The sequence below is a fragment of the Andrographis paniculata genome, unplaced genomic scaffold, assembly GCF_009805555.1.
Source record: "Andrographis paniculata isolate CXL003 unplaced genomic scaffold, ASM980555v1 Contig76END, whole genome shotgun sequence".
Lineage (NCBI taxonomy): Eukaryota > Viridiplantae > Streptophyta > Magnoliopsida > Lamiales > Acanthaceae > Andrographis > Andrographis paniculata.
Window position 1 is genome coordinate 1,569,050 of NW_026137613.1, and position 24,473 is coordinate 1,593,522.

At 31.8% G+C, this 24,473-nt stretch overlaps 5 protein-coding genes across 8 annotated transcripts in view; 4 read left to right on the forward strand and 1 right to left on the reverse strand.

Annotated features, from left to right (window-relative positions):
- LOC127266651 (NADH dehydrogenase [ubiquinone] 1 beta subcomplex subunit 2-like) overlaps nucleotides 1-24,473 on the forward strand; it is an 85,448-nt gene that overhangs the window by 4,682 nt on the left and 56,293 nt on the right. The window lies entirely within an intron of this gene.
- LOC127266639 (pentatricopeptide repeat-containing protein At4g01570) lies at nucleotides 1,777-8,424 on the forward strand. Of its 4 annotated transcripts, none has more exons than XM_051296969.1 (7): nucleotides 1,777-2,159; nucleotides 3,431-6,191; nucleotides 6,494-6,624; nucleotides 7,559-7,645; nucleotides 7,730-7,940; nucleotides 8,045-8,136; nucleotides 8,280-8,424. In XM_051296969.1, the coding sequence occupies exon 2, from the start codon at nucleotides 3,686-3,688 to the stop codon at nucleotides 6,173-6,175; it is 2,490 nt and encodes an 829-aa protein (XP_051152926.1). In that variant the 5' UTR covers nucleotides 1,777-2,159; nucleotides 3,431-3,685; the 3' UTR covers nucleotides 6,176-6,191; nucleotides 6,494-6,624; nucleotides 7,559-7,645; nucleotides 7,730-7,940; nucleotides 8,045-8,136; nucleotides 8,280-8,424. The 4 variants fall into 4 exon arrangements, with proteins under 4 accessions (XP_051152926.1, XP_051152927.1, XP_051152924.1 ...); XM_051296970.1 differs by lacking the exon at nucleotides 8,280-8,424 and having other exon boundaries at nucleotides 7,730-7,821; nucleotides 7,893-7,940; nucleotides 8,045-8,272; XM_051296967.1 differs by lacking the exon at nucleotides 8,280-8,424 and having other exon boundaries at nucleotides 8,045-8,272.
- LOC127266642 (1-aminocyclopropane-1-carboxylate oxidase homolog 1-like) lies at nucleotides 9,779-13,706 on the forward strand. The gene is made up of 3 exons (XM_051296979.1): nucleotides 9,779-10,403; nucleotides 12,202-12,523; nucleotides 13,214-13,706. The coding sequence occupies exons 1-3, from the start codon at nucleotides 9,868-9,870 to the stop codon at nucleotides 13,460-13,462; spliced, it is 1,107 nt and encodes a 368-aa protein (XP_051152936.1). The 5' UTR covers nucleotides 9,779-9,867; the 3' UTR covers nucleotides 13,463-13,706.
- On the forward strand, nucleotides 15,248-19,047 carry LOC127266644 (1-aminocyclopropane-1-carboxylate oxidase homolog 3-like). The gene is made up of 3 exons (XM_051296984.1): nucleotides 15,248-15,901; nucleotides 17,574-17,895; nucleotides 18,703-19,047. Exons 1-3 carry the CDS (start codon nucleotides 15,417-15,419, stop codon nucleotides 18,955-18,957), a joined length of 1,062 nt encoding a protein of 353 aa, XP_051152941.1. The 5' UTR covers nucleotides 15,248-15,416; the 3' UTR covers nucleotides 18,958-19,047.
- LOC127266647 (transcription factor ILR3-like) lies at nucleotides 19,669-23,251 on the reverse strand. Its single transcript, XM_051296986.1, has 6 exons — nucleotides 22,924-23,251; nucleotides 21,553-21,645; nucleotides 21,325-21,411; nucleotides 21,127-21,204; nucleotides 20,871-21,033; nucleotides 19,669-20,177 (listed from the first exon to the last, which is right to left on the reverse strand). Exons 1-6 carry the CDS (start codon nucleotides 23,055-23,057, stop codon nucleotides 19,920-19,922), a joined length of 813 nt encoding a protein of 270 aa, XP_051152943.1. The 5' UTR covers nucleotides 23,058-23,251; the 3' UTR covers nucleotides 19,669-19,919.

Consider the following 24,473-nt stretch of genomic DNA (forward strand, 5'->3'; position numbering starts at 1 on the left):
ACATGTTAATAATGTTTCTGCATGGAGATCTTAATGAGACAGTCTACATGATAGCTCCTGAAGGGTATGCAGATCTGTTTAAGAAAAAAGTCTGTCTTTTGAAGAAATCCCTTTCTGTCTTGAGGACTTCCCGACCTGACCACTTCCCGTCTTGAGGAACTCCCGACCTGAGGCCGTCCCGACCTGAGGACTTCCGGACCTGACCACTTCCCGTCTTGAGGAACTCCCGACCTGAGGCCGTCCCGATCTGAGGACTTCCGGTCTTCAGTACAAGGGTAGGTTAAGGACTAAATTGTCATTTTTGAAATGAGGGACAAGATAGACTTTTCAAGTGGCAGGTCCGTACAAAACTCGTATTAAACGTCTTTTCAAGCCAGTACAAGGGTAGGTTAAGGGCTAAATTGTCATTTTCGAAATGAGGGGCAAGATAGACTTTTCAAGTGGCAGATCCGTACAAAACTCGTATTTATATGATATAATAAAAATAAATATATAATTAATATATATAAATATTGTCTTAGACAGGATCCTCTGTCCAAAAAATAAACACTATCTCCCCATCCCCACACAATAATGTATATACATGATCCCATGTGTATATAATATATATACATACTTGTGTGTATATATATACATTATTATGTGTGTGGGGATAGAGGGATATTATTTATTTTTGGGATAGAGGATCCCATGAGATATTGTCCTAATACCTCTATATATATACATATAATCATATTGTATATGTTAAATTAATTACAACAAAAACATGATTTTTTTTTATCCTAATAAATAATTATTCAATTCTTTATTTTTTTTCCACTTTTTTTTTTTAACTGTAAAATTTATTTCATTAATATATTTGAAAAAATATAAATAAATTAATATTTTAACTATTTCATTTCATATTTATTTATAATTAATGTTACTCTTTTTCTATTCCAATTAATTTGTCCACTTTAGTTGGGGGTCGAAGTTTTAGGTATTATGTAATTAGTAAATAATTAAAAAGTATATTACTAAAAATAATTATGATAAAATAAAAATAACTATAGATTAAAATTAAAATGACTAAATAATTTAATTAAAATTAAAAATTATAAATTTTAAAATATGATTAAAATGTATAATTATATTTCAAAAATTAAAAAGAGACTATGTACGTGGGATAGAAAGATACAAATTAAGTGGAAAAGAGCGAGAGACTAATTTTGATCACATTTACTCTCTTTATTTTTTAATTATTAATTAAATTTTTTAAATATCTCTAATAATAATAATATTTTTTTTTTCCTAAATTTTTGATAAAATATTGTTTTTAATCTCGGACCAAAAAGAACTAAAAATGAACGACAAAGGGACTATCACTGTACAATAATAAAAATAATTCTTCCTCCATTATTATTTTTATATTTTAAATAAACAAATATTTTTATTTATATTTAAAATGTAAAATCTTTTATGTAATTAATTTATTTAAATTAATTATAAATAAATAAATATTATAATTTTTTTTATTTTATATAAAATAATTTTCATATAATTTTTAAATATTTAAATAAATACTAATTATTTTAATAATATATATTTTATATTTTAAATTAATATATTTTTATTAACATCAAAAATTAATATTCATAATTCACCAGTATTATTAATTAAATTATAATAAAAACAATAATTTATTAAAACTCTCTATATTTTATATAATTATTTTTTATTTAAATAATTTAATAAAACAAACACACTTACAAATTCAAAAATTAAATACATAAATAACTCTTATAATATTTAAACCCCTCGGCGCCCGGCGGGGTAGGCGTCTTCGTCGCCTGCGTTCTTCGCCTGCGTCTTCCTTTCTCCGGCGGCGGCGGCGGCGGCCATCTTCGTCTTCTTCTCATAGATCTGAACTTCCCCGTCACCGTCGAAAATTTTACTATAGGCTTGGTCGGGTTCGCGCAGACATTTAGTTCACAGTAGAAAACCAAGCAGACCTGAAACCTACAACCCTACGCACCCATAGGATTTCTCTTCCCGGCGGCCTCCTTTGAATCTCTGTAACGCGTCGCCTCAAAATCCACCCAGAGGAGCGGAAATGGGCTTCATTTCGTTCTTTGGAAGGCTGCTTTACCCTCTGTGCTTATTCTCTCAGCTTAACTAGAGTAATACTTCTGTTCTTGAATATTCGCATTCTCAGATCTGTATCATTTATTTATTTGTTCTTGTTTTGGTTGATTTGGGTTTTTTTTTTCCCCGTTGTGAATGTTTCTTTCTTTGTGGATTTGTTGTTCGATGTGTTTTATGCAGCTAGAAATTTATCTTAGGATGTGAACTTCTCCACAGATTATCTGTCATTATATTATTATTTATTGTGTGTTCTTTTTGTATTTTGTAGCTTCTGATTTTTTTTGTTTTTAGGCTAAATAGTTGGATGAAATGTTTTGTCCCGAAAATGTGTATTTTTATTGAGACGATGATAGTACGGCACAGGAAAAAGAGGTTGATAAAAAACTGAGTTTGGACATAGCCTTGGGGTGTGTTTGTTTAATGTTTTTAGTTCTAAGTTGTGTTTTTATGTTAATATGAATAATGGTTTTGTGTGGAATTGTTGGGTTTATATGTATGTGGTGTATGTATATATTGTATTATCTGGTAATATTAATCGGGAATCGTGTAGGTATTTTATGTGTTAGGTGTTTAGTTGATGCATGGCGCCAATCTGCTCGACTTCCTCGATTAAATTGGTGCTGGAAATTTCATTTTATTTTAGGCTTCGTTTAGATGGAAATTTTGAAAGTTTTGGAACTTCAGAAATTTTTTGGAATAGACTATTTGATTTGATGTTTTGTTGAAAAAAATGCATTGAATGAAATTTATTTTTATTTTAAATTTTTTTAGAAGTTAACTGTGTGCGAAAAATTCCAAAAGTAATAAACAGAGTCTTAGTGTTCCAGTGTTTTTCAGCTTCTGTCTAATCCGTAGTGGTGTAAAGTGTATATGTATATGGAATAAGGAATCTAAGTTATAATTCTGCAATTTCTTCCGTTTCATACATGAATATATAATAAGTTCTTTGCTTCTTGTTATCAAACTAGTTTAACACTCCGAAACTGCAGCCTATATGAAGGACTTGGTGGAAACTTTGATTACACTTGTAAAAATGCCTATACTGCAGCATGTCTTGAACATTGTTTTGCAAGTAACTGATAGACGGTATTCATTTCTAGCTGTCTAATGTGATCCCTGAAGTTTATTCGTTACTTTATTTTTTCTGTGATTGGTATTCCCCGCTCATTTTTTGCTCTGCCATTGCTATCTGAGAAATTTCAAGTTAAAACAAAACTGTTTAAGATTGTTATGTAAAAAGATTGGTTTGTGTCTAGTGATTTATATTAATTTATTGACTTTTTATGTGGATTGGAATTCCTTGCAGGTATGGCTTGAACTTCTTGCTTATAGAATGTTATTATTGAATTCTTCAATTAGTTATCTGTTAATGTGCATGTCAGTCATTTGGGACGCCAACATTTGAATTTTGATTATATTCTGGTCTTTTATGGGATCACCTGGATCTTGTACAGAGGGTAGGTGACGACTCTTTCTTCCGGAATTGGCTTTCCATGAGCTCTTGCTTCTCCTATTAACTTTGAATGAAGTTATTGGTTGAGTGGAAACTACAAAAGGTGTAATGCATGGTGGGCGATGCAAAACTCTAGCTCTCCTTCATCAATCCATTGTATTTTGTCCATTATTCTGCTCCAGATATAGGTTTACAACTGTGGGAAAAGTTAATGGCATTGCTGCATCGAGAGGAGCAATCGAATTGCGCAAACTTCTCATAGTAGCCTCCATAGCCAAAGCACTATCGAAGCCGGGGATACACTCCCTGGACAAGGATGGAGACTCAATCACTTTGTCTGAGGATATTGTCCTCTGCGTGCTCCGCCGTGGCTTGCTCGATGCATCAAAGAAATTGGATTTCTTTAGGTGGTGCTCGAACAGACCTAACTACAAACACTCAGTGTGCACCTACTTGCAGATGTTCAAAATCATCTGTTCTTTACCTATTCTTCACTGTGATGATATCTATGACCTAATCACCTCCATGAAGCGGGATGGATTGGTGCTTGATTCATTGACTTTGAAACTGATTCTGGATGGGCTAATTAGGTCTGGAAAATTTGACTCTGCACTAGAAATTCTGGACTATGTTGAGAGGGATTTGATTAGTACAAGCAAACTAAGCCCTAATGTGTATAGTCCTGTTGTTATTGCTCTTGTGAGGAAGGACCAGATTTCCTTAGCCTTGTCGATTTTCCTCAAACTTTTGGATTCGTCATCTTCCTCCACAGTCAGAAACAGTGCGGCCATTCCTGACGCTGTAGCTTGTAACGAGTTGCTTGTTGGGCTGAAGAAGGCAGGAATGAAAGAAGAATTCAAACAGGTTTTTGATAAGCTGCGCGAAACGAAGCTTTATCCACATGATAGATGGGGCTATAATATCTGCATCCACACGTTAGGATGTTGGGGTGATTTAAGTACTGCTTTAAGCTTGTTCAAAGAGATGAAGGAAATGAGTGGTTTGTTATATCCCGATTTGTGCACGTACAACAGTCTCATTCATGTTCTTTGTGTGCTTGGGAAGGTGAAAGATGCTCTCATTGTCTGGGAGGAGCTGAAAGTTTCCTCAGGTCACGAGCCTGATGCGTTCACGTATCGAATTTTGGTACAGGGTTGTTGTAAGTCCTATAGAATCAATGATGCTATGAAAATCTTTAGTGAAATGCAGTATAATGGTGTACGGGCGGAAACAGTTGTTTACAACTCCCTCTTAAATGGTTTGCTTAAGTCAAGGAGGCTAATGGAAGCATGCAATTTGTTCGAGAAAATGGTTGATGATGATACTGTTAAGGCCTCATGCTGGACGTATAATATACTCATTGATGGGTTGTATAAAAATGGAAGGCCCGAGGCAGCGCTTGCTATGTTTTCAGACTTAAAGAAGAAAGGTAATAGTTTTGTCGATGCGATTACTTACAGCATTGTTATTTATCGTCTTTCTTTGGAGGATCGGGTTGAGGAATCATTGGAGTTATTGGAAGAGATGGAGGCGCGGGGATTTGTTGTTGATTTGGTAACGGTAACATCAGTATTGATTGCACTCTACAGGCAAGGTCAATGGGATGCGACTGATCGGCTTATGAAACACGTTAGATTTGGGAATTTGGTCCCCAATATCCTTAAGTGGAAATCTGCCATGGAAATTTTGCTGAGAAATCCACAAAGCAGAAAAAGAGACTTTATGCCAATGTTTCCATCAACAGGAGATGTTGCTGAGATTTTGAATATTAGTGATTCACATGGCGTGGAAGGCCGTGGTGATGTTTATACGGAAGATGCCGAGAAGTTTGATGATGAAGGTGATAAATGGTCATCTTCTCCATACATGGATTGGATGGCAAATCATTATACCTCCGAGACTTCTCATTCTTGGCCATCTTTCACAATGTCTAGAGGAATCCGAGTCACGGAGAATGGGGAAGAGTCCTTTGATATCAATATGGTGAATACGTATCTATCTATATTCCTATCCAAGGGGAAGCTGAGTTTAGCGTGTAAGCTATTCGAAATTTTCACCAACATGAGAGCAGATCCGGTCAGCTACACTTACAATTCTATTATGAATTCATTTGTAAAGAAAGGTTACTTCAAGGAGGCATGGGGTGTCCTCCGTGCCATGGGTGAAACGTTGAACCTAGCCGACATTGCCACCTATAATGTCATAATTCAAGGCTTGGGGAAGATGGGACGAGCAGATCTTGCAAATTCTGTTCTTGAAAAACTTGTTAGGGAAGGCGGGCATCTTGATATAGTGATGTATAATACGTTGATCAATGCTCTTGGAAAGGCGGGTAGAATAGATGACGCTAACAAGCTGTTTGAACAGATGAAGGATTGTGGAATAAACCCTGATGTGGTCACATACAACACCCTGATTGAAGTGCACAGTAAGGCCGGTAGATTGAAAGATGCGTACAAGATTTTGAAGATGATGTTGGATGGCGGGTGTGTTCCGAATCATGTAACGGATACGACTCTTGATTTTCTTGAGAAGGAAATTGAAAAGGCGAGATATGCCAAGGCATCCATTATTCGTTCGGATCCACCACCTTGCTAGCATAGAATCTATCCTGGTAATGTTCTGAACCTACACGATCTTGCTTGGTTTGTGCGAGTGTAGTTATTACATATGCACTTGTCAATGCCAGCCATTTTGAGGAACTCATTTGATAATTTAATTTTCATTTTTTGAAGTAGTTTAACTTAACCTCACTTGTCAACTTGTCATGTTTAAAAGAGATTGATATAATATAGAGAGCCATAAGATTCCTTCTCGTCACATTACCGCATTCATATGTATATTAGTTGATGAACCTTTCAAACCACTCTTTTATGCTCCACAGTTGCTAAATCGGTTAATTCCTTTTAATGTTAGGCTGAGGTGGGCAATTTGCAACGATGGAGGCAAGACCCCCTCAAATACCACAGGATATAATGCTTACAAAGCAACCAAGAGTGGAAATGAACAAGCCCCGACCATTATATCTTAAATCTCTGATGATCGAGGTATGTGTACTCATATTAGTCATTTTTCTTTTGTCAAAGAATGGTCTGCAGAAATTTGAAATCCATTTGCAGGTTGTTAGATAGTGCTAGTGTTAGTATATGGGACCTGTTGGCCTAATATGTATATATTAAAGCTAAGGATCATGTGCTGATATTATACTTTAATTCAGCATTGCTGAATCTCATTATTAAATGGATAAAATTACATTTTTAGCCTTCTATTAAGTAATACTAAATGAGATTAACGGCCGTGATTAACTTCAGCCGTGCTGATATTTACAATTTCAGCATGATATCCGTGTTGATATATTAATACTTTGTATTAAGTTATCAATTGAGAATAGAATCAATAAATGTAAAAATTCCATCATAGTAGGGGTATATTGGACCTTGTTTGGCAACTAACTGATACATTTCATTCACATGTAGTTATATATATATATATATTATGTGATCCCTGTTCTTTTGTCCTCTGCCATTGTTATCTGATAATTTAAGTTAACTATACATTTTAAGATTGGTTGGTTTATTTTTATCTACATTTGACTTCACTGCAACTACAATAGACAGCTGATGTTCTATGATAATTTTATCTTCATTGACCTGTGAATTCAGGTTTTGAAAATAAACATGGCCTTACAAAAATCACTCTGAGTTATTGTTTGTTGACGATGATCAATAAGCATGTTCCAATCTTCACAATGATTTTGTTTATATTTTTTTAGCTGGTTCGGATATTTTTTTCCTTTTTAATGGATGTCATAGGTTTAATGCGGTATTTTAATGATTATTTATCCTAAGAGATCCTTGACATTTTACCCAACATTTTCCGTGCATCTCCTATATTTATTTAACCAAACATACAACATTCCCTTCAAGCCCGGATCTTTGCTACGAGACACTCTTTCATGAAACGTACTTGAATGCCTTGTAGGTTCAATGAACTCGGTGTTGATGGTGGGCCTGCGGGAGATCCTAAAATTCAGCATTTCGAGCTGCCACATGTTGAAGAAAAGAGAGGGTACTTAGTTCACCTTTATTTGATGCCTAATGTGTGTAAGAACATTTTAGCTCATTACATAGCTTGGAAAATTTATTGTTTCAGATGAAACATATAATACTCGGAGCCATCATAATGAAGCGCTTGGAAGTTTGCCTTTTGTGGTCGGGAGCTCTTTTGGAGCTTTAATACTACTGGTAACCATTTCACCATCTTCATTTGTCTCGTCTGCTCGACATAAATGATTCTTCTTGCACTCCCCGCACAGCTCCTGCATCAAGCAATTGCTGCGTTAACTATGATTGATACTGATAAGGTTAGAATTGCTCCTGATTTAAAATCGGTTTCTTGTAATATTTCGAATAACAATTTCCAAACACCTATGGTTACCTACTGACAGACATTTCATGTTTTGGTTAGAGCTTGGGCCTTACTCGGGGACAATGCCGAATAGATCAGCAAAAATGATGTCTCCTCCAAAATCGAAAACAAACTATGAGTTCCCGTCACGGGTGAGTTAATCTGCTACCAATTTGGATTATTATTATGAGACATTTTTGTGCGGTGGTTGTATTAGCCTTTTGGCTTTGGAATTCACAAAATTTTACCGATTCAATGACATTCATTATTTTGCTTTGTTCTATTGAGTTTACAGCTTTGGCGTGCTGCAAAATTTTAGGATGGTAATTTCCAGAATGATGAATTGTTAGTAAGTATTGGCAATCTTCGAATTTCTTTAGTTACATTCTAATGCTAGTTATTGGTTGCTTGCATTTCCTTAATTTTTTTCTATGTGAAGATTTGATCATTTTATTTAATATTAAAAATATTACAGTATTATATTTGTATAATATTTTATACACTAATAGAAATATTTTGTCATTTTTCGTTAATTTATATTATATTTTTATAAAAATATAATAATTAATATTCAAAGATTTAAAAAAAAAATAAAAAATAAAAAAAATAAATAAATGCGTGTTGCGAGTTTATATGATTTATTTGTATTACGGTGGATGTATTTACCTGTGAAATTTGATTGTTTTTTATTATTTTATTTTATTTTTTTTCAAAAATATTAAATTAGATATTTATTTTTTATTTATTATATTACATTTAAATTAAATTTTATATTCAAAATATTACTATTATGCCAATATATATTTATATTACTATCGAATAGTTATTTCGACTCAATTTATTTAAAATTAAAATCTAAAGTAAACACAGTGGTTGATTTGTGCTGCTGCGTGCATTATTTTTATGTACTAATAGTCTATATTTCGTAAGTCCAATCAAGATTCAAGACCATAACTATAGTCTTGTCGATTGAATCAAATACTTCTAAGTAAGGGTGATCATTCTTGTTTTTCAGCAGTGTTTGTGTCGAGTTGAGCCATAAGGATAACAAAGAAATTGTCAACTCGAACAAAAAATTTGATCTGAAACTCTAAACCCGAACACGACGTGTGTTTGTGTTTTTGTTTTGTAAATTTGTTAGCAGTTTAAATATTTATTGGACGATGTTTTATATAAAATATTAATACAATATATTTTTATACAAAGAATTGTGATATCGTATGGTATAAAAATTGAAAAAAAGATACTTAAATAAGTATAGGCATAATTTAAATTCGACATTTTCTGAATGACACTAATATATACTCCATTTGTCTTAATTTAAAGTATTTCTTTACTATTTTCGGTGAGCTCACTTCAAAAGTATCAATTTTCTATTTTAAAGAAATAATAATACACAGATACAACTTTGACTTAAATTATAACATTACGACACATGCAATTATTTTATAAATATAGTCAGCAAAACAATATCAAAAATTTTTAAGCATTTTTGTTAACTAATAAAATACTATTATTTTTTAATATATTATCAAATTCTAAATGACTTTTTTGATTTGGACAGAAAAGAGTATTAGACAACACATTAGATATAAATTTACAATATAAATATAAAATAGAATGAATAATACATATTAATATTTTATCAATATAGTTTGTATGTTATATTTTATATATAATCTATAATATCTTATATGTTAATTGAAGCAATTAATATGGTGTTTATAAATTTTTAATTAGCACTCTAACCGAGGGTCCTACAAATGTGTCCACAAAGTCTTCTACCCTTTTTCTCACAAATTATCTACAAAATTCAACCACAAAATTCCAAAGAAACTCATCATCTTCTCCACAAATATCCAACCTATTCTCCAACCTCATCCATGGCTTCCTCCTACTACCTTACTCCTCGAAGCCCGCCCCGAACATCCCCGACGGCATGCGATCGAAGAGCCGAGCTCCAAGCCTTCGACGACACCAAAACCGGCGTGAAAGGGCTTGTCGACAATCAAATCGCCAAGATCCCAAAAATCTTCGTCCATCCGCCATATTATAATATCGATGATTCAACACATCCCACAAATGCGCGGCTAAGTATTCCGGTGATTGATCTCCAAAAGAATCACGACGAGATCGTAAAAATGATCGGTGATGCATCCGAGACGTGGGGATTTTTTCAAGTGGTCAATCATGGGATACCCGAGAGCACGTTGGACGGATCATTGAAAGCCATCCGGTCGTTCCACGAGCAAGAAGAGGAGATCAAGAAGTTGTTTTACACCCGAGAATGGTCCAAGAGAGTCGTCTATAACTGCAATTTCGATCTCTTTAACTCGCCCACGGCTAATTGGAGAGACACCGTTTTTTTGAATATGGCGCCAAATCCGCCCCTGCCGGAGGAGTTGCCGGAAATTTTGAGGTGAGTTTATTAGACATGTTTTTCGATTCATTTTTAAGGCAGTGATTGACTCTGTTCTTTTGAGATTTTATTTTTTTTTTTTTGTTATAATTTTCATAAATTTTTTATAAAAATATATTATTCCATTTGTTTTAACTGAAAGAACCGTTTAATTTTTTACATAAAATACAAGTATATTATTAGACATATACATAAAGTTTAAAAGACAAAAATATTAAAATCATCTTACATATTTTAACTAATTTTATTATTTCTTAATATATTACAAAAACCCAAATATATACTTTTATCTGAATTTTTTTTTTTTTTTTTAAATTCACATTTATCTACTATTTAAATATAGTACAACATACAAATACAAACCAAACACAACTTTTACTTTTGTTTTGTCCTTCACGTTATATAAATCTAGTAATATTTTTCCTCTCAAATATGTATATATATATTTTGTTGTCAAAATGAGACCAATTAATAATCTACCACTGCTATCAATCTCCTAAATAAATATATTTATATCCATTCTAACGTCTTATTATATTAATCACATATAAATATATATTTATATTACATATAATTTTATATATATTGTTAAGATAATCTCAATTCCTCTACATCTATTTTTGGCATAGTGACAAAAACACTTTTTGCTTCTGTGGTCGTTGGCATTCAAAAACAGCAACTCTGGCCCTGCTGGTTAAGTCCAATCATGCAGCCCTTGTGTCCCCTCTCGTTGGTGGCTGCTCAAAGACAAATTGGACATTTCGAATTTGTCTTCTTGTGATCAGAACTGATTTGATACAACATCATTCCTTGGTTAGATCAAAGGGAATTTAATGCATGTCATTTCATGGCTGCTGTGGTGGTATGTTTCATTGTATTAGAGTTTTGGGAAGTGGATAGAGTGATCTGAGAGAGATTGGGTAGTAAGATAATTATTGTGCTTATCCTCTCAATAACTTCCCTTCCACCTCCATGCATTAAGTAAGTGATTTTCATGGTATTTCTGTTGGAGAAGCTTGGAGATCAGAGGAAGACTGGAGTTCTGATCAGGGGAGCATTCAAACTCTGTGCAGCCCAGCTATGACGGTTGTTAGTACGAGTTTGTAACAACTGAAACCTTGGAGGGTAATTAATTTGTAGCGTGGGTTGGTGGAGGTTTGAGTGTTTTGTTATTAATCAGCACTGATTAATGAACACCTCCTGGATTGGTATCCCCCGGATGTAGGATGGTTTATATCCGAACCGGGTAAACAAATAGCATCTCATTTATTGCTTTGAAATACTTTCATTTACTTCATCGACAAGTGGGTGTCATAACTGTGATATAACTACGCTTCGGGAGGTTGGCCCATTTGGATATGTGTACGAGGATTTATTGGAGTTGCACTCATTTCCATCCCAACATATATATATATTTTTTTACCAAACGACGTCCATACTAATATACTTAACGAATAATAGTTTTTAAAATACTTCGATACACATTTTAAATTTATTTTCAATTAAATATACAATACATCATAACTCAAACATGACCAAATAACATTTTAGAAATCGAAATGACAACCATGACACATGGATACTTATGTAGCAAAATTTGCAATTATTACATTGTTTCCTTAGGGCAGATCTCATAATTTTCAAGTTAAATTAAGACTATGACACGGACATTTAACTATTCCAACATAACTAAAACCTATTGGTTGACTGGATAATATGTAATTTAATAACGCATCTTACAATCTTAAATTTTTATGTAAGACAATCATTTAACAAAATCGTTCATCATATATTGTAGGGAAGCAATTTGGGAATACTCTAACCGAGTGATAGAATTTGCGAGACAATTGTTGAGGTTAATGTCCGAGGCTTTGGGGTTGAGCCCGGACCACCTCCTAGAAATAGAATGTGCATGGCCACGGGCGATGGTAGGCCATTACTACCCGCCATGTCCCGAGCCCTATCTCACTATAGGGACATCGGGACATTCTGATAATAGCTTTATTACGTTGCTCCTTCAAGACAACCTCGGAGGCCTCCAAGTGAAGCACCAAAACCAATGGGTCGACGTAGCCCCTATCAAAGGGGCCTTAGTCATCAACATTGGGGATCTTCTCCAAGTAAGGCATCTTATATGTTTTGTTATAAATAGTTGTCTTGTTATAACAAGTAGCGATTCATCGGCTTTATACCATATTTTTTTTTAACTGGGAAAATAAACGTATTAGGTTTATATTTGATTCTTCGGCATTATACCATTTTTTTTTTCAATTTGGCAAAATAAACGTATTAGGTTTATATTTGATTTTTCTAAGAGTAAACACATAATACATATTTTAATTTTATTAGAAATGCGTAGAACATTATAGTTCGAAGTTTTATTTTATTAGCACGAAGTCTGCAAAGAACAATCTAATCGTCTAAAAAGTAATGACATTATTTGAACAATCTAATAATGTGAAATGGACTTCAAAGAAGAACCAATGTCCTAATTTCATAATAACATGATTATTTGAATATTATATTAGAAATTTTACAATATATATTTATAGAATAAAAAACTACCATTATACTTAGTTATCATTATTTTTGGATAGGAAAAATATCTGTATGTAAATTTTATACTAATACAAGAAAAATTCATAGGATATATTAACTAAAGTGTTAGTATATTTTAATCAAATACAATAGTGTATTATATATTTTCACGGGTTTTTCAATATTATTACTTCTTATGATTACTCTCAAATAAGTTTTACTTAATTAAGAATATTATTATTATTCAAATTATTTAATTGTTGTTATTTCAGTTGATATCGAATGACAAGTACAAAAGCGTGGAACATAGAGTATTATCTAGCAAGAAGGGTCCAAGAATATCCGTGGGGATGTTTTGTGGTAGAGATACCGGGAGTTTAAGGATTTATGAGCCGATAAAGGAGTTGTTGTCCGAAGACAATCCACCAAAGTACCGTAAGACAACTATAGAAGAGTTCACTAAATTCTATCGATCTAAAGGGCTAGACGGCACTCCTCTTTTGAAACAATTCGAGCTCTAACACTAATTTCTTGTTGTTTAGAAGCCTAAATCTATACTCGAAGAATAAAATCCAATTTAAATTCCTTCAAATTAATGCAATTATCTTGTGGATTATAAAGCAACGATGCTTACTTATCAAAATTCAATACTTGTATGTGATCGATGTTTATTACATGTGATTATATCGAGGAGTATTTCTCGAGATTATTGGGATTTTTTCGCAAATAGATATATGGTGGAAATGGCTCTATCATTTTATTTTACTATTCTTTGAATTTTTGAATTGATTATTCGTATGCGCGATTTGATAACTTTTTGACCTACTAGATTGATACATGGATTGAATTTATTTGTGTTTCGAATAAGGGTGGTTTCCAATCTCTTTTTGTTATGACTAATCATGCCGTAGCTTGTAATGGCTTAATTCTTATTCGTGAAGAATTGTTGGTTTGCAATAGTCGTTAAGATGAAGTATTCATCATATACTATAATTTGATTGTGTAAATGCCTTGACGAATAATGCGAAATGCCTCGGACATCTCCTTCTTTAAGAAGTAGAAGCATCGATAAAAACCATGAAGATCGAAGCCTTTCTTGTATTTGCGAAGAGAATTACACTTGCATTTGGTAATGAATTTTGTCGTCTTAGTTGGTGTTGTGTGTGGAATTTTTTTGTTAGGTATTTTCATAGTTTGTTCCTACTTGATTCATAATAGAATTGGAACCCCAAACTTAGGCCTAGTCGAATTGGGTAAACAAATTTGAAGTTTTATTTGTTTTACTTATTTTTGCATAAAACACTCTCACATGCATTAATCATCTTAACAACACAAACAAAAATTTTAAGCATACTACACGCATAATGTGCATTTTATTGTTCTGTTCGACTTTCTGTGTTGACAGAGTCAAATTCGCATGCTGATTTGATTCAGTCAACACAAATCAACAAAACAAATAATACATATTTGATAACAAATGATAATACAATATATACTACATATTCTGGTAGAAAATAATATCATTTTATATAGTACAATATAGTTATTATTAATCTCAACACGATATAATGGTTGTTGATCCGGCCAATTAAGCATTGTGCTGATTTGATCGGGTCAACATACATCGTATTTGTGATATTTTAACATATATTGTATTATAAGGTAACATATGCTAAATTATAATATAATGATATAATATAATATATATTGTATTATAAATATGTTAAAATATATATAAATATACAAAAATACTACTCCCTCCATTTCCGCAAGAAGGTTGCCATTCAATTTTTGCGTCATTGTATTTAACATTAAAAATATCGTAATATTTGAATAATTTACTTGACAATCATCATTGTATATATATTATAAGAGATTAATAAACATATTTTTCTTTTCTTTTCTTGATTTGTACTATGTATTGATATCAAAATTAATATTCAAATATCAACACACAAAAAGTCAATGGCAACTTTCTTGCGGGACGGATAAAATATATAAATATATGATAATAATTCCTGTAGCATACGTTGAAATTTGGTCAAATCAGCATCAAACTGAGGTGACCTGATCAGCAGCTCATCCATGCTCGATCGACAATATTTTATACATGCATGCATTGTCCATCTTGTTTATTTGTAATGATTTGACCATATCCGCAAGCTTACGAACAACTTTTATTTCCACCACATACTTATCTTTTTTATTGATTGCCCATATCAAAGCTGAATTTGGACACACATCACAATTATTATTTGGAGAGGGGACCTTCAATATCGAACAAAAATAATTGTCACCTCCATGTGACTAATAATTTCGAAAAAATATCCCCTTTTCTCTCTCTCTCACTCATCGTTGACTTTGATTTTGCACAAGATAAGAACAAGAACATCGATCAAATCAGACAAACACCATAGTCATCTTCTCAGGAGCAGTACATATAATTATATACTGACCAAAAACACAACGTAATTAATGGACAACCTGAACGATGATGATGCAGAAAGAGAAAGAGCAAAGGAATTGAAATCATTCGATGAAACTAAGGAAGGCGTTAAAGGCCTCGTCGACGCTGCCATCACCAAGCTCCCGCGAATTTTCTTCTCCCCGCCCGACGGCGGCGACGGCGCCGGCGAATTCCAGATTCCGGTGGTGGATCTTGACGGAGGAGATCGAATAGAGAGAATCCGATCAGCGTCGGCGACTTGGGGTTTCTTCCAGGTGGTGAATCATGGGATTGGAGAGAGAGTGATGGAGGAGATGCTGGGAGGAGTGAGAAAGTTCTACGAGCAGGAGAGCGAGAGGAAGAAGGAGTGGTACACTCGCGACGGGTCGAAAACGGTGGTGTATAACAGCAATTTCGATCTGTACACGGCGCCGTCGGCAAATTGGAGGGATACAGTTTATTGCACTATGGCCCCCAACGTTCCTAGTCCTCACCAATTGCCTCACCCTTTCAGGTTAGCAATTTTTACTTTTATTTTTATTTTTCTTCAGATTTGAGTATGTAATGTACATAATTTTATTTTTCTTAATTAAAAATAATATATATATACTCCCTCTTTACAAAATTATAGTATAAATTTAGTTGGCCACGAAAAAGAAAAAAAAATAAAAAAAATTCTAATATTAAAATGAATAGATTAAAAGTAGAGTGAGGTAGAGTAGATGTTACCTCAAGCTAATTTAATTTGTTCATTTTAGCTAGGCCACGGAGTTAGATATTGTATAATTAGTATGGAATTAAAAAATTTATTAATAGAAATAATTATATATTAAAATTAAAATAATTAATTAATTTAATTAAAATAAAAAATTTATAAATTATGAATTCTATAAAATGTGATTAAATTTTATAATTATATTTTCAATAAAGAAAAAAATAAATTATGTGGAATAATATAATTATCAGGGAGTAATGTTTTTACAAATTTTCATACCTTATAATAAATAGCATAGAACTATATAAACTAAGCAAACACGTTATTTCTTTATTTCTACCTGTATTTTGAGTTCTTACATTTTTTTAATATGAAAGGGTTTTTTTGTCCAAACATTTTTTTTCTCTTACACAATTTTTATTACTTTCTTTGTCCCATATAAAAAGTAATGTTTGTTTTTTCACGTAATTTTTTTTAATATTAGTATTATATTGGATTGCAGTTAAAAAGACAAAAATATTTTTATTGTGTAATATAAAGGTGGTGACATTTGTGTTACATCACTACAAAAAAATAGTATATTTGTAACGAAATTCCGTTCCTAAAGTTCACGTAGCTAACATAATTCCATCACTAATTTCATCTCTAATATCATTAGTAACGGAAAAAATGGATTTAAAAACGAAAAAATCTCGTTACAAAATTGATATTTTTTAGTAGTGTATATTGTAAATTGAAATGATATTTATCATGTCAGGTGAGTAGTACAATTACTAAATTATAAAATGATACCCTTGTTTTGAGACGGACGAAAATGGAAAATAGAACTCTTTTTATAGGACGGAAGGAGTATATATATTTTACCCTATCACAAAAGTCAACATTCAACATTAAATATTATTTTCTATATTATCGACACAATTTTCAATACCACATATAAAATAATAATAATAAAAAAATTCAACTCAAAACACTAAACAAACAAACCCTTTGTTTCTTTAACAAAATATTTCTAATATATCTTCCCCCAAAATTAATATACTCATTATTTTTATATTATCTTTACAAACCCTATATTTCAGATAAAAAAAAAAAATTCAAACAAAAACTCAAAACAAACACACATTTTAGTTTTATTTTAATTTTAAAACTCAAAAACTATATCTGAACATAACTCTAGAGATTACCTAGTAGAAAAAATTCAAAGAAACAAAATTATTTTAAATATTTACAAGTTTAGATATTTTTGTTGTAAGTTATGAAGACTCTTAAAAGTATTATAGGAAATATTTTTGCTATTTTTATATATTTTTTTATTAATTTTTATAATTATGTGTATATATTATATATTATATATTGTATTTTTTTAAAATAATATAAAAAATTCTAGGTAAACAACTTTTGTTTTTACAAAGATCAAATTATAACAAGATTTTTAAATATCTTTTGAAAACTACTTTTATCTTTTAAGGGATATAATGTTCGAGTATTCCGAGCAAGTAAAGAAATTGGTTCACTTCTTGTTCGAGTTATTGTCCGAGGCTCTTAATCTCAATCCGGACCATCTTAACAACATGGGTTGTTCCGAGGGGCTTGCCGTGTTGTGCCACTACTATCCGGCTTGTCCTGAGCCGGATAAAACATTGGGAGCTACCAAGCACACCGACTACGACTTTCTTTCTGTGCTCCTTCAAGACAACATCGGAGGACTTCAAGTTCTTTACCGGGATCAATGGGTGGACATCCCACCCGTTCCGGGGGCACTCGTGGTCAACATAGGCGACCTTTTACAGGTATAGACTCTATTTTTTCGACAAAATATTCTATATATATTTTTAGAAAATATTATATCAAGTTTTATATAGAAAACAAAATTACATGTTATTCACATTTGCTTTAGAAAATCTGCAATATGCTATTTATGATTTTAAAATCACATAAAGCTCATTTATATTTTGAAACATAGTATAAAATCTCCTCAAAACAGACTATAAGAAATCTTGCCTACATAAAAAGCACGAGGTACTTTCACGTAGTTTTAAAATCATAAAAGAGAATAATACAAATGTTTTAAACTACAAATGAATTATAAGAAGTTTTGCATATATAGAATAATAAAACATATCAAAAAAATATGAAAAGAATTACAAACTTAGTCATATACTTATGTTCAATTATCACTTTCATCTTATATGTTTTTTTTTTAATTGTATTTTGGTTATATATCTTTCGAAAAATCTTACTTTCTCTCTCTCTCTTTCTCTTTTTAAAATCATTTTAAGGATAAAAAAGAAATAAAAGTGTGAATTTAAAGACAACAACAAAAAAAACAAAAAAAAAAAGATTTTTTTGCAAGATACACGATCAGCAAAATAACTGAAAAAAATAACATACTAAGCAAGAGTGTTGATTGAAGAAATATAGAAGATCAAATTTTGAATTTTCTAAAGAAATACGTTGAATCTATTATGTTAATCGGTCTTTAGCTCCACGGTTGGCAAGAAAATTCGCCGTTCCATTTCCACTTCTTTGGATACGATGAAAAGCAATGAGTGCATAATTATCTATGTAATGACTAAAATTTTATGCGATTTTTTCAGCTTATATCAAATGATAAATTCAAGAGTAGCCAACATAGAGTATTGGCACACTGTGCTGCGACTGCAAGAGTATCGGTGGCATGCTTTATTACAACGGGCTTGATGCCATCAACAAAGTTGTACGGACCAATTAAGGAGCTATTGTCTGAAGACAATCCTCCCAAGTACCGGGAAACTACGGTGAGAGAGTATTCACTTCACTACAACGCCAAAGGACTTGGAGGGACATCGGCTTTGCTCGATTTCAGACTCTAAAAAACATCATGTTTTTACAAGAAGATAGGTTGTGGTTTCTGTATCAAGGTGAATACAACCACAATAAATTACTTAGAAATATTAAAATTATTTATACATTTTTACTAACTAATAAAATACTCCATAACCTAAAAGTATATACTCTTATGAGTACATGAATAATTTTTTTTTAATAAAATAAATTAATAAATTAATGGATAATTATTCAATTTATAATTTTTATTATAAAAAAATAGATAACAATGGTTTACTTTGAGATTTTATATTGATTTTACTATCCAAATTTCTTTTTTTTCCTCTAAAAATATTAAATTAAACACTTATTTTTTATTTATTTTATTATATTAAAATCTAATTTTACATTCAAAAAAATTAATACATTAAATAACTGTTACGAAGTAAACACATCCTCAGTATAAAGTGAAGAGTTTCATTTATCTATATAACCAAATCAAAAATGAAAATAATATTTTGTTCATACTAATTTGGCTGTCGGCCTAGTTCGTATGATATTAGGTTCAATCGAGAGTTTACCCAGCACGCACTTTCGTGTAGACGCGACGGACTTTCGCGTCATTAAAAAAAAAAAAATTATGCATACTTTAATTTCACATATAACATAAAACTGATTTCAAATAAAACAGAGTATTTTATGAATTTATAATAAATTACATAAAGATAGCAAAACATCATAAAAAAACACAAACAATATGCAGAAACAATTATATAAATAAATTAACAGCTCCAATGTTAGAACAGCAGAAATTCACCAGCAGTAGTAAAATGTGATCCTAACAATCAATCATACTGCAAAAATTTCCATAAAAACACAAATCTAAAAAGCTCAGCCATGTTCCAGCTTATTCATCCATCGACTAAAATTTTCAGTGAAATCATCGATTAAAAGTTGCAAGAGCATATTCACCTCAACAATCAGTTTTTACCAGAAAATGCCGCGAAGCTCAAGCAGCAGGAGGCCTTAGCTCGTGATCCTGAGATGTGTCGCGAGCAGACGGGGACAAGTACTGCCACATAGGCACGAGGCCGTAGCTCGGAAACATCGGCATCTTATTGGCTCCAGTCGAGTACATTGGTGGATGCGCCGCCATGAAATTAGCCGGTGGAAGTGATAAAGCCGGCATGCCTTTTATTTGCTGCTCTATCTTTTCTTTTTCCGTCTTAAGCGCCATTTTCTCTTCGCGGAGTTCATTCTTCTCAGCCTGTTACAAACAATGTAAAGTCCGTGGTGTCGCCGTGGATATATCTTTACTAATAATAAAATTAACAACGGGTCGAACCATTACTAGAGGATCGACGAAGAAAGCACATTGCTAAATAATTTCACATCCAAATCATGCCAAAGACATCTAGCATTGGTTACAACTTGAAATTGATTTGAAATAGAACGTTGATTTAAGTTTTTGTTTAAATACTATTTTGATCTGATATTTTGTAAAAAAAAATAATATATTTTTATTGGAAATGGTGCGGTCTGAAATCATAACAAACAAACCCTAATTAAATACTTGTAAATGGTTGTAATTCAGATAGGAAAAAATTATAATTTTGATTCTCTAAGCAAACACTATAAAATACATCGAACGTCATATTACAAAAAAAATAAATAAATGCACACTCACACTGTATATAACATGTATATTATTCCTATTCACGAAAAGTCAACAATTCAATTCAAAATATTTTTTTTTTATACCTACACCTTTCTCCATAATTTTTTAACAAAAAAATATAACCAAAACGACAAAAAAACAAAAATCATTGCTTCACTAGTGAAGCAAAATTTGGAATGAGAGTACGATATTTAGCTTCAAGATGACCATTTAAACCAAAGCGAGCCCACAAAATGTTATTAAAAAATACCGAATGCAAGGCATGTATTTTTGTTGTCTGACCTTTAAAGTTTTGATCTCTTCCAAAAGCTTTTCATTCATGTCTTTGTACTCTTGGGATTCAGATCTTAGCTCGTTTAGAATCCTGATGGCATCGCCAAGTATGGCTAGTTTATCGATTTTTACAGGTCTTCCTGGCTCGAGTGTAGCAGACAATTCGCTAAACCTGAAATTAGAAATTAAAACAATAATAATAAAATTTTCATCGAAAAGTAAGAAATGAAATCGAATAAACAACTTCTTTGAATTAGAATTTTACCTATCATTCAATTTTTCCCTCCTCATTTTCTCACGGCATGCTTTAGTTCCTGTTCCACAACGGCTATCAGTTCGTCCCCTGTGGAGTGTCGATTAACAAAATGTTGAGAAATCAGAAACTTCCAATCTTAAATTTCGAAGATCAATGGAGTTTTGTAGCAGAAAATTCCTGCAAAGACAGCACTTCACCATTGCTTACCTCTTTTTCCGACATTCTTGTTCCTCTGCACATTCACTTGCTTGCGATGTAGTTCCGCTATGTGATACATCCAAAGACACACCCGCACTGAAATAAAATAGTTATTCCATTCAGTAGATTTCGGAATAATTTTATGTTTTCCTGGAAACCAGGGGAAGCATCGATCTACTTTATTAGAGATAGAAAAACAGTCCCATAGTTAAACAACTATTACTTTTCTCGAATTACCTCTTCCTCGGAAATTCTTGATCTTCTTTAACGTTGCTTGCAGTTGCTTGTGATGGAGTTCCACCGAGTAATGCATCAAGCGACACACCGGCACTTCAAAATATGATAATCGATCATATATATGGGTGTGTTCTTTTATAGTTTTTACCAAAACTTTACTATTCATAAAGAAAATTTTCTCCCAAAAACATCAAATCAAACACCTATTTTTTATTTTCTATATTATACTGAATATCAAATTTACATTAAAAACATCACATCAATACTTATTTATATAATATCATACAACTATTTCAATTCAAAAGTTTTACTATTCAAATTCCAAACTCAAAATCCAAACCCCCCAAACAAACACACCCACTCGTCTTTCATTGGATTTCAGAAAAATTAAAATAAATGTTTGAAATTTGGATAACAATTTTTGGTACCAACAATAGATCCCAAATTGCCGAATCGAATTAAACTTGACCTATTCACTATTCTACCTATGGCTCATTATCCTTAACTTTGTGTGTTCTTTTGTTGATTTTTCCTCCAAAAAACATCGAATCAAACACTACTCTCAATTGCTTCGACTAAAACTTAAGTTTAATCCGAAGGAAGAGTCGGAAAAAGAACAGAACATCGAAATCAAAACCTCAAATTACACGAAGTCAAATGATCTCAATGCATTAAGACATAGAAGTGATGTGAATAAACAAGAACTAATTCAATCTTGCTTCATTCCTAATCTTTTCACTTCTAAGGCTCTCCGTTGCTTATTTCGATTGCCACAATAAAATCGTCGGACCCCACATTAATCCCTTTTCCGTTTCTCCTAGTAAATTTCCAGCCATTTCTTACTTGAGCATCAAATGATTGAAAACATGGATGAAAATTAACCATACAAAAAATTTACATAATCCTCGGCTGATTATTTTTTGGGAATAAAACAACAACCACCTTACATCATTATTTACATATGAGAAATTATTCCATAAGTACAAGTAAAAACTTTTGAGGTAAAAAAAAAAAAAACTCCATCCTCTTTCAACATAACAATATATATATATATATATACACAATAGAAAATACATATATAAGCTTAAAATACTTCAGACAGAATCCAGACACAGAAATCCCCAAATCATGGCTAGAAAATCTCACATAAAAAGCTGAGCACGCAGTAAAAAGAAGTGAACATTGAAAAATCAACACGAAATTATGGATGACAAATCGAATCAAGCAGATGAAGCAATAAAAAAAATAACATAGCAAAGTGAGCAATCACAGAATAACCCCACCCCACCCCCCCCACCCCCCCCCCAAAAAAAAAAAAAAACATTCAGATTAGATTAAAAAATAAAAATAAAAATTACTTCATTCACTAACCGTTCTGCGTTTGGGTGAAGTTTCCAGTAAACATCGGCGGGGGGCAGGGCGTCGTCCAAGAGGCTGCTGTAATCGAATAAATCGCACCAGAAGTTCTGGTCCAACGAATCCACCTGATCCCTGGACTCGTTCATTTTTTATTTTCACCCCCAAATCCAAATGCGAAAAAAATTAGGGCAAGGATCAGGGGGTTCGAATTCGATCGAATTGGGGAAAACTTTTTGTTGGTGGGGAGTTTTTGCGATTCTAGGGAAACTGAAATTTAGGGGTGCGGAAAGAAGAGAAATCGCAAGACGCCGATGGAGGATGGGCGAGCCTCGGTAACAAGGAGACAACACGTGGACATTGGTCAATTGTCCGAATTTAGGCAAGTGGAAAATGTCTCAAGTCAAGTTGGTCAAATGGGTGGGTCATACCTATCTGATTCGAACCAGGATTGGCTTGGACCGGGGCCCGTATAAATATATTGTAGCCCCATCTGATTCGTAGCCCAATATTGGATCTTTATTCGAAGAAAAAATAAATAAATATTTTATATCTTAAAAATATATTAGTGTGATTAGTTAACCTAATATATATAATAAAATATTATTTTAATTATTTTTATTTGATAAAATATTGAAATAAAATTGAATTTTTTTTTTATTTTATTTAAATTTAATATTTTATTTTTTAAAAAACTTATTATATTGATTGTAAATTATTCAATTAGATAAAAAATAATAATAATTGTAATAATTTAAATACAAAAATAACAACCGTAATACTAAAATTTTTAATATAAACAAAACAGATAAATTTTCGAATTTGATTGTTGGTATGGATAGTTCGGTATTACATACCAAAATTTATAATGCATATTTTATATATCGTACAAAATTTTTAGTATGTTATTTTATCGTAACGAGATATTGTATCAATAATTTGGTATACCAAATTTATAAATGAAAAAATACTGAATTACAGAAATAACACATATCATACTAAAAAATACCGAAAATGTCAAATTTCAATATACCGAACTTTTTTTTGTATGGTATCGATATTTTTTTAATATACCAAAATATTCGGTGCAATATATATATCTGAATACAGTATCAAGTTATTTCTAATCGAATTACATGTATGGTATCAGCATATAATATTTTACGATGAAATATAAAAATTAAAAATAATTTTATAATTTTAAGAATATATTAGAAAATTAATTATTTTAGTATCAATATACTAAATTATTGATACAGACCGATATATCAAATACTAAAATATCAACTGTATTGATATTTTCGGTATATATTATACCAACAATGCTAAAAGTATATGCAATTGTCGTACTGAAAATGTTGGGTACAGTATCATACCATATAAAAATTTACGTTATACAATAATTTTGTCACTTTAGTATTTTTTTTCATATGATGCGTGCTTTATTTGAGCAAATTGATATTTTTGATAAATGAATTATTTTTAATGAAATATAAAAATCAAATTCTAAATCAAATCTTATTATTAACTAATTTTGAATCGTAAAATATCAAATCAAATATTTT

Bases quoted from the DNA above. Each gene is read 5' to 3' on its own strand.
- LOC127266642 (XM_051296979.1), top strand. From the start codon at position 9,868: ATGGCTTCCTCCTACTACCTTACTCCTCGAAGCCCGCCCCGAACATCC. The intron at 10,404-12,201 runs GTGAGTTTATTA...CATATATTGTAG, and splicing joins GAGTTGCCGGAAATTTTGAG to GGAAGCAATTTGGGAATACT. The intron at 12,524-13,213 runs GTAAGGCATCTT...TTGTTATTTCAG, and splicing joins ACATTGGGGATCTTCTCCAA to TTGATATCGAATGACAAGTA.
- LOC127266639 (XM_051296969.1), top strand. From the start codon at position 3,686: ATGCATGGTGGGCGATGCAAAACTCTAGCTCTCCTTCATCAATCCATT.
- LOC127266644 (XM_051296984.1), top strand. From the start codon at position 15,417: ATGGACAACCTGAACGATGATGATGCAGAAAGAGAAAGAGCAAAGGAA. The intron at 15,902-17,573 runs GTTAGCAATTTT...TTATCTTTTAAG, and splicing joins CAATTGCCTCACCCTTTCAG to GGATATAATGTTCGAGTATT. The intron at 17,896-18,702 runs GTATAGACTCTA...CGATTTTTTCAG, and splicing joins ACATAGGCGACCTTTTACAG to CTTATATCAAATGATAAATT.
- LOC127266647 (XM_051296986.1), bottom strand. From the start codon at position 23,057: ATGAACGAGTCCAGGGATCAGGTGGATTCGTTGGACCAGAACTTCTGG. The intron at 21,412-21,552 runs GTAATTCGAGAA...ATTTTATTTCAG, and splicing joins CAAGAATTTCCGAGGAAGAG to TGCGGGTGTGTCTTTGGATG. The intron at 21,205-21,324 runs GTAAGCAATGGT...GACACTCCACAG, and splicing joins CAAGAATGTCGGAAAAAGAG to GGGACGAACTGATAGCCGTT.